This window comes from Manis javanica, chromosome 17, assembly GCF_040802235.1.
Source record: "Manis javanica isolate MJ-LG chromosome 17, MJ_LKY, whole genome shotgun sequence".
NCBI classification, from domain to species: domain Eukaryota; kingdom Metazoa; phylum Chordata; class Mammalia; order Pholidota; family Manidae; genus Manis; species Manis javanica.
In genome coordinates, this window is record NC_133172.1 from 30,237,850 (window position 1) to 30,255,637 (window position 17,788).

General features: G+C 34.3%; 1 protein-coding gene across 1 annotated transcript in view; it reads left to right on the forward strand.

Moving 5' to 3' along the window:
- LONP2 (lon peptidase 2, peroxisomal) overlaps window positions 1–17,788 on the forward strand; it is a 90,849-nt gene that overhangs the window by 50,679 nt on the left and 22,382 nt on the right. Inside the window, exons 9-11 of the mRNA XM_036996459.2 lie at window positions 545–695; window positions 2,548–2,674; window positions 6,032–6,165. Coding sequence (XP_036852354.1) covers window positions 545–695; window positions 2,548–2,674; window positions 6,032–6,165 — 412 coding nt within the window. The remainder of the gene's footprint in view (window positions 1–544; window positions 696–2,547; window positions 2,675–6,031; window positions 6,166–17,788) is intronic.

Sequence of the window (17,788 nt, forward strand, 5' to 3'; positions counted from 1 at the left end):
TCAGAATAAAGCAGCTTAGTAATTTTCACTAGTTACTCTTGTTTGGAATCCCTCTTTCAGTTGGACTTTATCTCAGACTTTCTGATAATGTTTGAGGAGGAATATACTAATTATTATTTTACCTGTTACCTAAGAATTTCAAAATACTCTACACATTTACTTTATATTCCCATAGCTGGTAAGAGAGGGTGTATTAAGAAGAGGGAAACTGGTTCTACAGGATTGGTAATTTATTTGTGGTCCTACAATGAGTCATTAATAAGTAGATTTAAGAATAAAGCTTGGAAGGGTAATTTCTGCTGCTTTGTGCTTACATAGGTTTCAAAAAATTTTAACATTGAACATGTTTCTTTTTTTTTTAAAGAAAGACTTAGAATGTAGGGAATGTAAAGAATGATGTACAGGGTTTAGTGTTATCCCCGTATTTCTCAGACTGACTGTGTAGAGCAGAAATATCAACCTTGCTAGTATGTCATACATGTTTTAATTCATACAGCTTTCTATTGAAACTACTGAATTTGTTTAAATGTTTATTCTCCCATAGGTGTTGGATCCTGAACAAAACCATAACTTCACAGATCATTATCTAAATGTGGCCTTTGACCTTTCACAAGTTCTGTTTATAGCCACTGCCAACACTACTGCTACCATTCCACCTGCCTTGTTGGACAGAATGGAGATCATCCAGGTCCCAGGTGCTTATTCAAAAATAAAATCATTATTTGATATTTCTTTCCTTTCTGAGCATAACCCTTTAAAACTGGTTGAGCTGTGGTGTTTTGAGTAAAAAGTTGATTGGCCAGTTTTTGATCTTCAAAAGTTTGAGTCTAGTGTATAACCAGTTTTTATGTAGATTAAAAGACTGAACAACAAAATGTTATTTGTTTATTTGTTCTAACCATGACAGATAAGAGTACATATATATGCTGTAACACATAAAGAATAAAGTTTGCATAATAATTTCAGATTTAACAGCATTACAGAATGATCTATTTTTGTGGAAAATAAGACATTCTTCTTTGAAGCAATTTCTAAAATTACTGATGAAAATGAAAATAATTTTTTTTTTCAAAGTGTTTTAAAATAGATCTTCACATGGTCAATTTAGCTTCCTATCAGATTTTGAAGTTTTCATCTCTGGGGAAGTATAATCATTTATTTTTGTTAAGAGATGGGTTCTAAAGAATAGCCAAACTTTCTCTTTATTACATCTGGCCTCAACTTTTATATAGAAGTGCAGGGTGTCTTTAAATTCTTCTCTTTAGTTGGATCTGTCATGGACTTACATATTTTTTGCCATGTTTTCTCCTCCATTAGAGAATGCAAAGTAAAGTCCATTGGTTCCTAACACTAAATAAATTCTAATGTTTTTACCTTATTTTAATTGCTCAGAATTATTTTTCCCTAGATCAAATATTGGTGGGAATTTGTTAAAATGAAAATACAGTAGAATATAAATTTATTTAGATTCTAAGTATAATCTAAATAGACATTTCATATTAATCTGAAATAAATTTTTACCATCAAGCGAATGATAATTAAATTTCTTAGTTATCTTTGAGCCCTACAGGTTCCTGCAGCTAAGTTTTAAAATATGGTGGAATCAAATATTGCTTTATGCGTAATTATAAGATAAAATAAATAATGAGATTTGCCTAGATACTCTGAATTAAGGCAAAAAATCCATAAGACACACTAATGGGAAGTGAAGTGACCAGGACAACTGCAGAGGTAGACATGTGATACCACCTTCTACCAGCAGGTTTGGTCATTTTATCTTCTAGTTTTTCTTGTGTTTTATTTACTTTTTCTACTCAAAAGATATCTTATCAATTCATCTTTAATTTTTGCTTGTTAAACGGAAAGGGGATAATTCATTGAAGGGGGATTTTGTCTTACAAGATTTAAAAATAAAATAAATCCGCACTCATTGAGGCTTTTAAATAGGAACATAAAATCTTTTAAATATATAAATTATACTTATAATTCCAACATGTAGAAGGAAATGCTTTTATAGGGACACCTTTGTAGTCAAAGCTGTGGAAGAAGCCTTTTTGCATATATAGAATTTATATCTGTGGAAGAAGCCTTTTTGCATCCCTTCCCCTGGGCCCTGTGACTTATTCACTCCAAGTCTTTATTGTCATTTTAAGTTTTTATACTGCATGTGAAGTTATGCTGAAGAAAAGGGATGTTTTATTTTCCTAATAAATAACAAAATAAAAACTTGAATTTGAGTTAAGGAGATAATTATCTTTAAGGTTTGACTTCGATTTGTTTTATCTTTGAGAGATAATATCATTTAATCAGAAGACTTTCAAACACCATGCTTAGTAAATGCTTGTTTTGTTTGGGAAAAAGTTGGGAATTGTAACAATATTTGATAGGGGATTAAATTTATTTATTCTGATTATAATCTTAGTTGAAGTAACATGTAAATTCATTCTAAATCCAAGCTCTGTTGAACCTGCATTTGATTCATTAAAAAAGCAATGGCACTGTGAAAACTGTGTGAATAATTTGAAAATAAGATCACTTCTTTTCCAGGGTATACACAAGAGGAGAAAATAGAGATTGCTCACAGGCATTTGATCCCAAAGCAATTGGAACAGCATGGGCTGACTCCTCAGCAGATTCAGATCCCTCAGGTTACTACTCTTGACATTATCACCAGGTTAGTCAGCCATCCTGAGACTTCATTAATGATTGAGTCTGAAAAGGAGGTTATTTTACTGGCAACTAGCATCCATTTCTCTCTCTCCAACAGATTCCCAGTAAGCATTTCCATAACTATTGATTTACACAGGGCTCTGTATAAGGCAGAAATTCATAGAGACACCATTTAGTGTCTTTATAGCTAAGGACTTGAACTAGAATTTCAACCTTTACACAATAATGTAAGGGATTAATTTTGATAAATTAAGAACTAAAAACATGAAAATACTGAGATGTCTTTTATACCCCGGGATCTTAAAAATTAAATTCTTTTAAAAGTTAAATTCTCTCAAGAAGTGAGATTCTATTTCAGACATGTGTTTTAAGTCACTCAGATTTTTTCTCCTCTTTGAGAGAATTTTAAAATCCTTTAGAGTTCTCATTTTCAGAATCAACACTGGAACAGTAGAGAAGGTACTTTCCCAAGTTACTTACCAAGTGCTTAGGCCTTGTGGCAAGCAGTACATAAATTATCTGAGTAGGGTATTGCTTAGTGTAATTTATAGATTGCATGTTTGAATGGAAAATATATCCTTTTGAGAATTTATATCTGCAGTAGCCTCGTACTGTTTTCCTGGCTCAGCATTACAGATCCATTGCATCATCTGGCAGATGGTGTCAGAATGCCAAACCCTTTCCTAGTAACTGCTGTTTTTCAAGAGAAGTGAAGTATTTCTGCATTTCAGACTTTGGCCAGTCAGCCTGCTTTTTGATCTAAGGCCAGCCTTCTTATGGAAGTCTATTTAAATTTATATACAAAACACCAAGACTGACACTGATATGGGAGTTCCTTTTCTTAACTTGTAATTTACTGTGTGGATAATGCCAGGAGAAATAAAGTAGGTGATTTACATGCTAAAGTCTTCCAATAATAATATTCCAGGTAACACCTTTGGTTAACTTTGAACAAGTCACTTAACCTTTTTAATAGCTTCACCATCTGTAAAACATGAGTGACAGAGAAAAATACATCCATAGTTTATCTGGATCTGTATAATGACTCTGAAGAGTAATTCACTATTTGTATTTCCTAATTGCTGCCTGGAATACTGTTTGTTTTGTTATATACCTATTAGCTCAAAACATCAGATATTAAAAGTTCTGGACATTAGAAAATACCTGTAGTTTTGTTATTTTTAAAAACAGCACAGATAGGTATTCATTATTGCAGACAAGTTTTGGATATTTTGTAAGTTACCAAACTTGGACATGGTTTGTCATCTATTGATGAAAAGTGTTTTTCATCTTTTCGTGAGTCATAGACATAGACCCATGATATTCAGGCAGAGGGGAGGAAATCTTAGAAATCATCTAGTTCTCCTTACCTCCCAGAGTAACTAGCCTACTTGAATTCTTACAGTACTAAAGTGTTTACTGCAAACTACTCCTTGGAGAGTAAATATAATTCTTATAGAATAATCTTTATATTCTACCTGTAACTAGTCCTTCTCTCTAGGAGCACCTGGGATGTAAGCATAAATCTGCCCTTGGACGGCCCTTTTGGTGTTAAAAAGAAATTCTTCAGTTCCACATCTCTTCAAACTAAACATTCCTGTTCTCTTTACCATTCCTCTTGACCCACTTTCAAGACTTTTCATCTTCCTTATTAGTCTTCCTCTGACTGATACCTGTGATATCAATGTCCCTTTTAAAAGTAAACACCCAGAGTGGAACTCAGTATTTCAGATGTAGCCTAAACAGTTCGTGGTATAAGAAGACCACTGATTTTCTTATTCTGACTGTATCATTTTATGACTGACTGTATCTCAACATTCTTAGCTTATTTAGGTCATTCTCTTGCCTTTTGCATTTATGATCACCTAATACCTTAGTTCTTTTTCATATGAATTTTGCTGAGCTTTACCCATCCCATTTTGTATTTTTAGGGTTGAAGTTTTTAAAGCCCAAATGCAGGCAGACATTTGCAATCATTTATATGTTATTGTTAGTCTCATTACCATTGCAGCAAATTGAGTTAGTTTTATGTCCTCTGATATCTGGCATATATATAGCATCTTCAGGCTCAAGTCATTGATAAGAAATGTGAACCGGTTCTTATTTGACACTGGTGACTCTTCCTGTTTCAGTTTTAAAATATTAAATAGGGATTGGTGTGTCTACTTTTTCCAGTTAGCTGTTAATGTTAACACTGTCTACATTAGTTCGTAGCCTATTATTGTTCTAACCACCTAAAAAAAGTATTTTGTTTTTGTTGTCATTAATTTTGACGAGCTCCAGTTCATTCTGACTTCTGGTACCATTTCTGCATGTTCGTGTCATTCCTCCATAAGCTCCCTGAGTCCCTTTTCCTTTTGTTCACACCATTCAATCTGAGCTGATCCGAGAGTTTCTAGAAAGCAAAATTGGGTTTTGGTTTTTGTTGCTACATATTGGTTTGTTTATTTTTAAGATTCCTCCCTGCTTTCTTCCTTAGGAAAATTATATGCAGTTGTATAATCCAGACTTTATTCTTATGTTTTCCTATCCCTTTGATTGAAGAGTTTTACATTAGTGGTTAGCCAAGAGCGTTATTTGTCTTTACTCAGAACTTTTAAATCTGCTTCTCTGAAATCTAGAATATTTGTCTGACTGCCTAATTAAATCCAGTTTTTCAGATAAAACTGCATTCTCTGCCTAATGCTTCCCATTTAAATCCATCCAAAGCTGGGTGGCCAAAAAAGTTGTATTACACAATGGTTTATGAAGTAGCTTATGGAGTTTAAGTCTAACATAAGTTTTTTAGAAACTCTGCTTAATCACATTTAGAGTCTTTTTCACAAAATCACTATGCTTGCATCACTTAGCATGCATGCCTTCTTTTTTTAGAGATCTCTACAATGAAAATACACTGAATGGAAGGGATTAGCACTGTTCCTAGTAAAAACTAGATTTCTGCCTCAGATTTTTACTTTAGTTGGAAAAAAGTTTTTTTTTCTGATTCTTTTAGCAGTATTCAAGTATAAATTTATCTAAAATTTTTCTTAAATTGACAGTTTTTTCTAAGAAAGCTTATATGTATATTGAAGGAATAAAATGTCTGATGTGCTGCTAAATTTATGTTTGCAATATAAATAAATCAAGGATTTGTGTTTTAGTATAGAGTATTGGTTCAAGTTAATCTGTATAAAGGGAAAAGTTGTAGCTGAAAATATATCTGAATATTTAGGAAATAATGAATTTTTAATGTGATGAAATTAATATTTAAGAAAATATAATGTACTTTGTATACTGTTTCTTTAGTATAAATATTAATCATATTACTTCTATTTTTACAGATGATTTTTAGCCAAAAATAAAATACTTTTTTTAATGACAGGTATACCAGAGAGGCAGGGGTTCGCTCTCTGGATAGGAAGTTTGGGGCCATTTGCCGAGCTGTTGCTGTAAAGGTAGCAGAAGGACAACACAAAGAAGCCAGATTGGATCGTTCCGATGTGACTGAGGGAGAAGGTCTGTGACCTTGATCTGCACTTTCCGACTTGGTGGTTAGGAGTAGCAAAAAAACAGGACACGGAGGGATGGTATTGGGTGTCCTTGGAGCAATGGCACATATTACTCCCCTGGTAAATGCATCCAATGAGTAAGTAATAGCTTAATGTTAGATGTATTTTATCAAGAGAATTCTCTTACAGAGAATCAGAGTTTTAGCTCGGATAATACTCAGTGCTTTAAGGATGTAGTAAATTTCTCTGGATTTATAATAATGATATACTTTATGTATGTGTTCTGTGTTCTCTTTTTTCCTTCTCTTCCAGATTTTTGTTAAAGTCTTTCAATATTTATAGTACAGAAAGTTATTAAAACAAAGCAAAAAGTCCAAGCTGTCCAAGGGCTGCAGAGGCAGGTGTTTGTAGTCTAGAATAACTTAATATGAATCAGTTTGTTTTTCTCACACATTTTCTTTGATAAGTACATGAGAAGAATAAAATTTGTGTTTGTTTTTTTTTTTAGGAAAATAGTTACGGAGGTAGTGACAAGGGAAAGAAAGGGAAGGGTGCTGTTATTAGAATTAATTGCATATGGACATTTCCTTTGGTACCCAGTTAAAGTGTTTATAACTTCTTGGCCCAGACTGGTGCAGGATCTCAGTTATCACACCATACTGCTATGTAGGTTGCAAAAACTTGCTTTAACAAATAAGACTTGAGGAGTAGGGAATTGAAATCTTCTCTCATACTAGAGATTTATAAGAAGTTCTACCATTTCAGTAGTTCTTTCTAGAAAGGAGTTTGAAGAATGTGGTTGAAGAACCATAATTTGTAATAGGCTTGGTGGAATAGATGCAATTAAACATCTTTTCTGTTTTTCCTTCTATTGCTAAACACAGTGCATTTAACAGCAATACCATCAAAAGAGTAGACATTTTTCACATACTCCTCCTAGAACCTCATGGGTTCTTTTTCTCCAGAAAGTAAACCTTCCCCACTCCTGTTGAATTGGAGAGGGGTAGTGCCCCTCAGTGTGTGGAGTAGGGTTAGGGATCTTAAGCTCTAATTACTTCTTATACAGATTTTTACATTTTTTTGTGTTTAGTCCCATTCCTCACTGACATTTTCATAGTTACTTCAAATTCCTGATCCTTTGTAGGATTTTATGGATAACCTCCCTGCTTTCAATAAACATTAAGGTTTGCGCCTTCTCCAGCCTGCTAGATGTTTGTTGCTTCTTCTCCATTCACTTTGTTTTCCAAAATGTTACCAGCATCTCTTATCACCTGTTGTCTTCTTTCTTACTCTTTTTATTCTTGTGGGTACATACCTTTCTTTTATTTCTTAATTTGTCTTTTTACTAGGATTTGGAGAGGGATTTTAAAGATAAACACGTTAAGACCACCATTTTCAGAAATCTGAATTTTTTTTAAGTGCCCTAGGTTACTGACTGATAGCCTGTCTACAGTGAACCACTGGTATGGTGGGGAATTGAGATATTTTTCCCTTTCTAAATGTAAGTCCTAAATCTTCCTAAATCTCCCCTTCTTCTTAAAATACTTGTGTTCTGTGGCCTCAAGGAACTGAACTTATGTCTTTTTATTCTTGTCTGTGATATAATAGGCAAAGAGTGAAGTGAGTTTATTTAGCTAATTCAGTTGAAAATTATATTTAGGACTTAGGTGATATGTTTCAGAATTTATAATAATACATTCAGAAGAATTTAATGTCCAGGGAAACTTTACATAGTTATACAATGCTTCATGTTTATACATGCATCCATTAGCATGTATCTAATAATATCTGTGATCATATTAGCTCTTTAAAGATAACCCAGAAATAGTCAAGAACCTGTTGAAACAGCTTGTGAACTGTGTGAGAGCATACAGTTTTTCATGGTAACATTTATTTTAGTTTTTTTTAAATCCATGATTCACAGAAACAAGTCCTAAATGATAACATAGTTAAGCAAATTTGGATTGTTAAAGTACTACCAAAGACATGCAGATGAATAAATAATTAGGATAAATACCTGTGTCATGGTTGGTTTGGGTTGTGGTTCTTCTTAGAGGTATGTGGACTCCAAGCCAGCTCTAATATTGTAAGATACTCCTGAGTTACTGTAAAAGACTTTCCTCCAGATTTTAGTAAGATAATTATAAGGTGTCCTGAATTGGTGTTTATGACGCTTAACAAAGCCAAAAGAAAAATTTCTACAAAAGTCTCTATTATGTATTCACCATAAAGTTCAAATGGAGCTAGCTTAGACACTGGAATTTTCTCACTAGGAAATGAATTATTTAAAGTTAGAGTATAAAATAAAACAGTTGGTTTAGAAATTTCAAGTAATGAGGTGAGAGAGATATTTTTAATGTTAAAAATATTGCTGGACTTAGTGTTACTGCCAGGAAGAAAAGTAATTTTAGGCCACAAGCTTCAAAACAGGCAGAAACCTCCAGTGTATCAAACTTACTTTCTGGAGTAGGCCAAGAAATACTGGTCTGTGAACAGTTGTCTTTGTATTTGTGAGGTCTTAACTGGCAGTTAAACAGAGCAAATAATAACGGAGTTTAAAAGGCTGGTGGGATTTATAGTTGATCTGTGTTAGAAGAGGAATATTTATGGTTTCTGTCACTTATTTATGAATATGGGAATCGTTTCATAAAAAAAGTACTGTGTATGTTGTCCTATATGTTGTTATGTATTCTGAATTGCCCTTTTCATTTATGGAATATTAGTTTAGTTGAGAGATTGGCTAATGTTTTATTTTGCTTTTTGTTTGCCATTAGGCAAGGACTCAAATGTTCGATATATTTAATTTTACATACTGGGATGTTTCTCTATAAAGAGTTAAGCAGATGTCCATTTGTTCTAGTATTCATGTACTGTATATGTCCATTTAATATCTAATAAGATTTCCTCAAAAATCCTCAGCAAGGGATCTGTGTTATACTCAATCCTTAGAGTTTCTCAGAATATGAAGTACTCTCAATTATTTTTGAAAAATACAGTGTTTATTGGAGAAGCTACATTAACCTTAATGAACCTCAAGATATTAGTTTCTTGTTATTTTGGAAGTCACCTGAAAAATTGGTTAAAAAAAATTTTTTTACAGAAGTAAAACAGTTACTCATGGAGTATTATAAATAAGCTTTTTAAATATCACTTAAAGCAATACTGTAAGAAGTTATGTTATGGAGATCTCAAATAAACATTTGTAGGAAAAATTAATTAAACTAGCAAATAAGTGAATGGGTACTTTGGACCTGGGATGAAATTTTCAGTGGCCAGATCATACAGTCTCTCAGGTAGTCCTGATGCTTGTTTTTTAGGTCCTCCAGCTTTGTTTCCCTCAAAGTTGCCTTGGCTATTTTAGGCCCTTCAAACACCCCTATAAATTTTAGAATCAGCTTGTAAATTTTTACCAATAAATAATAAATAAAATCTCCTGATATTCTGATTGCATTAAATCTGTAAATCAGTTTGGGGAAAATTGACAGTTTGATAGTTTCACGTCTTCCAGTTCAGACTAGCTCATTTATTAAGTCTTAATAAATGTTTTTAAGTGTTCTAACAGTTTTCAGGGGTAAGCTTTTGTGTATTTTTTCTTTAGATATATTCCTAGTTATTTCTTTGTGTATATAGGTGTATTATTGTAAATTGCATTTTTAATTGTATTTTCTAATTTTTTGTTGCTAGTATATGGGAATGTTTATCTGTATCTGGAAAACTTGCTAAGTTGACTAATTCTAACTGTAGGTTATTTTGGATTTTCTGTATACACCATCAGTCATCACAGATGCAAAATAATGTCAGTTTTTACTGCTGCTTCTTTTCTGATCATTATATCTTTTCTTTCATTTTTTTCCCTAGTGTGCTAGCTGGGACTTCCAGGAAAATGTTGAATAAAAATAGCAGTAATAGACAAAGTAGGCAGAAAAAAGCCTGTGAAGGAATTACAAGCCTGTATAGCCTTTGCTTTGTACCTTTGGGCCACCACTCATCACCTAATTGACTATTATAAAATCTCAATTGAATAGGATTCTTGGTAGCTTTCTAGTTTGACTCTGATTTGATTAATAAATCCCTTTACAACAGCCCAAAAAAACACAATGCCCTGCCTATTTGACTTTGTTAACAGACACATCTTTATAAACTTAGCTAGGTATTTCCTAGTCCATGGGAAAGTAGAAGCTGTGAATTGGAAAAGGACTGAATAGTTGGGTGGTATGAGTCATAAGCAATAGGATTTGGTGTCAGTGAAAACATGACTACCCTCTCATGATAGATTCCCTGGGGCCCTGCTAACCACAAAACATGGGGCTGGCTAGACCACAAATCTAACTCTATGACAATTTCTGTAGTTCACTCTGGATCTCACTTTGAGTTGGATTTTGACATGTGTTGTTTCTCTGATATATTTGCCTTGTGTAGGACAGTGAAATCAACCTAATGTAGTGGAAGAAGGCAGATCAGTTATCCTCAGTTTTTTGGTACATCCTCTCTAGACAGCTTCACAGGTAAAAATGCATTGAAATAAAATGCTCAAATTTTACAGTACTGTATCTTCTCATTCATTAACTTGAATTCTCCCAGCCCACCCCACTCAACTCTTGCCAAGAATATGCTGGGTGGAAAAAAGGTACCCTGCCGTACCAGCAAGTCCGCTTCATGCCGAGGAGGCAAGTGCTGTAGGAGAGAGCCATATCCTAATGGTCTGAATGTCCGCTCCCTGCTCGCTGTTGTGCATTCTTTATTTTACATCTCACCCATTTCCTGGGCTAGCTTTTCTCTTAGCCTTTTTTGGACCCAGGTTCCAGGAGGAATCATCTGTCAGGTTGCTTTCTGGGATCTTTGTTGTGGCTTCCTGCTGTTGACTTGCCAAGCCCTAGACATGCTTTATTAAAGTTATTTTAAGTGTGGCTCCTTGGTAAGCAAAACAGGAAGCTGTTCCTGCAGGACAATCAAGTGCTTTTTATCATTTCAACTTTTTTTTTAACTATTCTCCAAATATGAAGCATATCCATTCTCTTGTCCACTGTGTTGAATGCATTTCTTATATTAATGGAAAATGTGTATAACGTTTTTAGGAAATAACCTCTGAGCTTTGTGTAACTTTCTGCTAAATACTTTTTTCTTTGACTTCTTGTAGCAGTCTTGTACCTGTTAGAGGATCTGTCTCTGTTTTGGATTTTACATTAGGTGCTGTGTAACAAGTTACCCCAAAATTTACTATATGAAAGTATTTAACAAACATTTATTATCTCACAGCATCTGGGATAGGAATCCAGGAGCAGTTTAGCCAAATAATTCTGATTCAGAGCCTCTCATGCGGTTACAGTCAACCTGTCAGCCAACTGGAGGTTCAGCTTGGAGGAGCTATTTCCAAGCTCACTTACAAGATTGTTAGCTGACGTCAGTTCTTGCTGACTATTGGCCAGATACTCAGTTTCTCACCACATAGACCTGTCCCCAGGCTCACGACATGGCAGCTGGCTTCCCCCAGAGAGAATGATATGTGAAAGGGAGGGAAAACAGAAAGCTGCCATCTTTTATAAATGTCACTTCTGCTATGTTCTGTTGGTCACAGTCCTGTTGGCACAATGAGATATGGCACTACACAGGGATGAATAGCAAGAGGTAGGGATCATTGGGTACCATCTCGAAGGCTGGCTTTTAAAAATGTTTTTTGCTTATTTAATAAAGAAGGTTTTGATACATTTCATTTCTATTACTACAACCCCCATTTCCAAGGGTTGAAATAATTTGTTTAGAGTCCTAAAGCAAACCTATGATTTGGGTTGTTACTAGAGAGTGGAAATTTCTGTGCTTCCGAATCAGTTAAGAATAGCTATTTTACTGTGGTTGGTGGGCCTTCAGGGGAGGAAAGCTTAGTAAGACCTACATGCAAAGTAATTTTTCTTTAGCAACAATTGAAACAACCTTTATTTGTCAGCTTTTGTGAATTTTCTTGATGTTCTTGCTTGTTTTGTTTTTGGACATAAAAACTTCGTTAGCTGTTTTTAAAAAGTGAAACAAGGATAATTGGATAGTTTCCTTATTACTTGGTACCAGTTACATATAAAAGTCCTCAAATATTTTAACCTAAATCTCACATCTTCCTTTCAGGCTAGAATTACAACAAAAAAGAGAGAGTAATTTGCATGTGTCCTCTGAACCCCAAAACCAAAGACCAGATGATTTGGCTGTTTAACTTAGATTATTATAATACTCAGAAGTCAGATTTTTTTGGTTTTGAAGAAATGCCTATGTCTGTTAGTAAGAGGTCTTCAAACTTGGTGTGACAAGTCGTGGTTTTAGTATTATGATGGCTCAATTTAAATTGGCCTACATTTTCCTAATCTTCAAGCAACATAATTTTTAAAATGTCTACTTATTCCAATGGAATTTACTAATTTAAAAGGTTATAGCAGCAGTAGTCATCACAGTCTAAGAGCCTTTATCATCAGAAGGATTTTCTAAGCCACCATTGAAGTTTGTCCTATTGAATATCCATTCATCAAACTTGAGCTGATTTCTTGTTAAAGACCCAGATTACACAGGCAGAACTTAGAAGTTTTAATTCAATTTTGTATTTTCAATATTTAAGGTCTTGCTGTTTATATGTTGATGATTATCTTTCCTTTGATGTTAGTGGTTCAAGACAATTACAGTTTTCTAATACTCAAAGGAACTAAGGTTCCTTAGTAGTTGAAGAATATGGACTTCAGAGGGAGTTTTATTCCCAAGGTACCTGATACGCTGGTTCTAAAGCTTTGGGAGTTTGTCACAAGTTCTGTTACAGCTAATTGGATTTTGCAAACCAAGATTATAAAAAAATTAAATCTAGAGATGAAGACTGTCTATGCTAAGTCCTTTGCATTTGTAGGGATATTAGGCACCCTGTTGTGTCTGAACATCTAAAATCAAGTAGTGTTCTGATGTTGAGATGAAAATAATGTGTTGGCATACATTGCCAATATCATGAAAATATACTGAATATTCTTTTCTGACATTTACACTAGTTCACTCATTGTTCCCTCATCAATATTGGCCTTGCTTAAGAAATTTATTTGCCTATGTAGACCAGAATGAAGCTGCAGTGAAGGAAAACCCCTGCTTAAGTATGACAGAAGCCAAACATTATTATTTAAATTCCATTTGGGACAGGAAAGTCAAATATTGTCAAAAAATTAATAAGTCATTGTTCCATTTAATGACTCATGAGAAGATACAATGGCATTTGAGTGTCATTGTCATATATTATCAAAGTCAGCCTTTTAATAAGTTTCAAGATATTAAAAATACTTTTTTAAAAGATATTTCATATGGCCTCTATATTTTAACTGCTAATTCAGATAATTCTCCAAGACTATTTTCTGAATGCCTTATACAGGAAAGGAAATTTATTAATGCAAAAAACCTACTGAGACAGGGGTACAAGCTCCCTTGTCTTTGACAAAGTTTGGATCCTGTGTCTTGGACTCATATAATATTATATTGACTCATTCAATCAGTGAATCAGCTAGCATTTACTGAATACTTACTATATGCCAGATTCTAGATTGGTTCCAAGAGAACTTCTAACAAATATGTAGTCCATTGGGAGAAGTGTAAATATATAATCAAGTAATTTTTATATGTGGGATAAATGCTGGCTTTTTAAAGTTCTGCGGAGGCACTACATTGATCATTGAAAGCTCCATTTTACTATTATAGATAATGTAGCTTATTAAAATGGCTTTTCTTAATTTGTTTATATCAAAATTAATTTGAATGGATAGATAGAAAAAAGTGTTTTCAAGATGCTTTTCATAGATGTTTGTTTTCATGAGTAAATAACTACCACTAAAACTGAGAAATAATTTCCATCTATAACTCAGTAGTTATTATATAGAAATGTTTAGTAGGTAAACTTGAAGTACAGTGTATTTGTTAATGTTTAAGGTTGTATGATCGTCCCCAAAATAATGAAGACAATATTGGCAGGAAGGACTTCCAAGATTTTACTGCTAGAATGAAGGTTTTTTGGCATTTAATCCACAGATTTCTCCATTACAGCTAATGCCTTTAGAAAACCAGATTGAAAATATGGAGGCACAAATGCCTTGGCAGCCCTGGTCAGTAACTCAAACCTCAGGTGCATTTAGCACACTTCCTCTGGCTGGTAGTATTGTTCTCTGGGAAAGGATTAACCTGAAACTAACAGCACAACTTAAACAGTTGGAAATATTCTGATTTTTCTGATTTGTTAAGATAGTTTGTTTTCCCCTTTTTCCCTTCCCAAGAGAAGGTTCTCAGATGCATTGTATCCATGGTCAGTTAGCTCTGAGGTACATAATTGTACTATTTTGTAAGTAATAAACAAAGTCACTTACAACCTCAGCCTTCTCATCTCATTTTTTAAAGAAGACTGTTAAAAAAATAACTTAGTTGTTTTTGTAACTGCGGCCATATGAATCTTTCTGTACATGCCTAAATGGAGTCTGGATCCATGCATACATACCCGTACATGCTAAAGAATTGAGATGTAAACAGTATTCCGCTTCCTTGGTTCATGCATGAAATACGCCAGCTGGTTGTGTTAATATACCTAGTAACATACCCCTACACCCTGCACAAACATACAGCATAGTAAAACCAATCTGCTAGTTTCATTTTCTTCCTACTTCAGAATTCAGGATCCCAGTATGGTTTGATTTAAATTTTGAGAAAAATTTGTCATTTGGTAATAATTTTATCACATAATTAATTTTCACTGATTAAAAATGTTTATGTTTACTTGACCAATTCAGCATTAAAAACAATTCAAAGTAATGATTAAGTGCCTTGGTGATTTGTCATTTGTCCACAGATGTTATTAAGATTTAAGAATTGAAATAATCTAAATACAATTTAATTCAGCAGACCATGTTGAATACCTATATTGTAGAAGGCACTATGATGAGTTAATATGACAAGATTAGAGTTCATCTTGTCTAACTTTTATTTTATAGATAAGGAATATAATGCCTAGTTTCTTACCCAAGATTGTGCTTCATGAATGTTAGTTGAGTTTCTCTGTTCATATCTGTTAGTTGTGGTTACTCCTTCAGTCTACAAGGCATCCCAGATTAGTGAGAACCACACTTAGAAAGGTAATTTGGCACTATACTGTGGTAGATATTGAATGCAACTCTCAGAAGTTAGGAATTTGCTTAAATCTATGATGAAAAACTAGTGAAGATGTTTAGGTCCAGAACTGGTGTAATTAGAGCAGTGATTTAGAAAGATTCATTTACAAGTAGTGAATAAAATGGATACAGGCACACCTCAGAGATTCTGCAGGTTCAATTCCAGACCAACCCAATTGTGAGTATCATAGTAGAGCAAGTCAAATGAATTTTTTGGTTTCCCAGTGCACATAAAAGTTCTGTTTATACTTTACTGTAGTCTAGTAATTGCGCAATAACATTATGTCTTTAAAAATGTTACATACCTTAATTTAAAAATACTTAATTGCTTACAAAATGCAGTCATCATCTGCACTTTGAGGAAGTCATCATCTTTTTGCTTGTGGAGGGTCTTTCCTAGTGTTGATGGCTGCCCACTGACCAGGTAGTGGTTACTGATGGCTGTGGCAATTTCTTAAAATAAGACAACAGTAAAGTCTGCCACATGAGTTGACTTACTTTCATGAAAAGTTTCTATGTAGCATGTGATACTGTTTGATAGCATTTCACCCACAGTGAAACTTCTTTGAAAATTGGTGTCAGTCTTCTTAAACCCTGCCACTGCTTTATCAGTTAAGTTTAATTATTTATTAGATGTGCTAAATCCTTTATTGTAATATCAACAAACTTCACAACATCTTCACAGGCATAGATTACATCTCCAGAAATCATTTTCTCTCTTCATCCATAAGAAGTAATTTCTCATCTGTTCGTTTTATCATGAGATGCTGTAGTTCAGTTAGATCTTCAGTCTCCACTTCTAATTCTAGTTCTCTTGTTATTTCCACCACATCTGCAGTTCAGCACTTACTCCAGTGAAGTTTTGAACCCTTCAAAGTCATCCATGAGGGTTGGAATCAGCTTCTTCCTAACTTCTGTTAATGTTGATATTTTGACCTCTTCCCATGAATTAAATGTTCTTAATGGCATCTAAAATGGTGAAACCTTTCCAGAAGGTTTTCAACTTAACTTTGCTCACATACGTTAGAGGAATCATTGTCCATGACACTATAGTCTTACCTTAATGTATTTCTTAAATAATAAGATGTAAAAGTCAAAATTACTCTTGATCCATGGGCTGCAGAGTGGATGCTATTAGCAGGCATGAAAAAAATAACATTAAACACTGTACATCTCCATCAGAGCTCTTGGGTGACCAGGTACACTGTCAATAAGCAGTAATATTTTGGAAGTAATCTTTTTTCTGAGCAATAGGTCTCAGCAGTGGTCTCAAAATATTCAGTAAACCATGTTCTAAACAAATGTACTGTCATCTAGGCTTTATTGTTCCATTTATAGAGCATAGGCAGAGTAGATTTAACATAATTCTTAAGAGTTCTAGGATTTTCAGAATTGTATGTCAGCATTGGCTTCAACCTGAAGTCACCAGCTACATTAGCCCCAAACAAGAGAGTCAGCCTGTCCTTTGAAGCTTTGAAGCCAGGCACTGACTTCTCCTCTGTAACTATGAAAGTCCTAGATGTCATCTTACAATAGAAGGCTGTTTTGTCTAAGTTGAAAATCTTTTGTTCACTGTAGCCACCTTCATTGATTATCTTAGCTAAATCTTCTGGATAACTTGCTGCAGCTTCTAAATCAGCACTTCTTGCTTCACTTTTCATGTTATGGGAACTGCTTTTATCCTTAAACCTCATGAACCATCCTCTGCTAGCTTCAAACTTCTTCTGCAGCTTCCTCACCTCTCTCAGCCTTCATAGAATTGAAGAGAGGACCTTGCTGTGGATTAGGCTTTGGCTTAAGGGAATGTTGTGACTGGTTTGATCTTCTATCCAGACCACTCAAACTTTCTCTGTCAGCAGTAAGTCCGTCTGACTTTCTTATCATTCGTGTGTTCACTGGAGTAGCACTTTTCATTTCCTTCAAGAACCTTTCCATTGCATTCACAACTTGGCCAACTGTTTGGCACAAAAAAACCTAGCTTTCAGCCTATCTCAGCTTTCTACATGCCCTCCTTACTAAGCTTAATCATTTCTAGCTTTTGATTTAAACTGAGAGACAGGTGACTCTTCCTTTCACTTGAACACTCAGAGGCCATTGCAGGGTTATTCACTGGCCTGATTTCAGTATCGTGTGTCTCAAAAAATAGGGAGGCCCAAAAAGAGGGAGAGAAACAGGACTAGCCAGTCAATGGAGCAAGTCAGAACACATACATGTATCAGTGAAGTTTGCCATCTTACGTGGGTGTGGTTTGTAGTGCCCCAAAACAATTTTAGTAGTAACATCAAAGATCACTGATCACAGATCACCGTAACAAATACAAAACTAATGAAAAAGTTTGAAATATTGCAAGAATTACCAAAATGTGGCACAGAGACACAGAGTGAACTGTTGGAAAAATGGTGTCAATATACTTGACTTTAGTGCAGAATTGCCCAAACCCTCAATTTGTAAAAAACAAAATGTAATATTTGC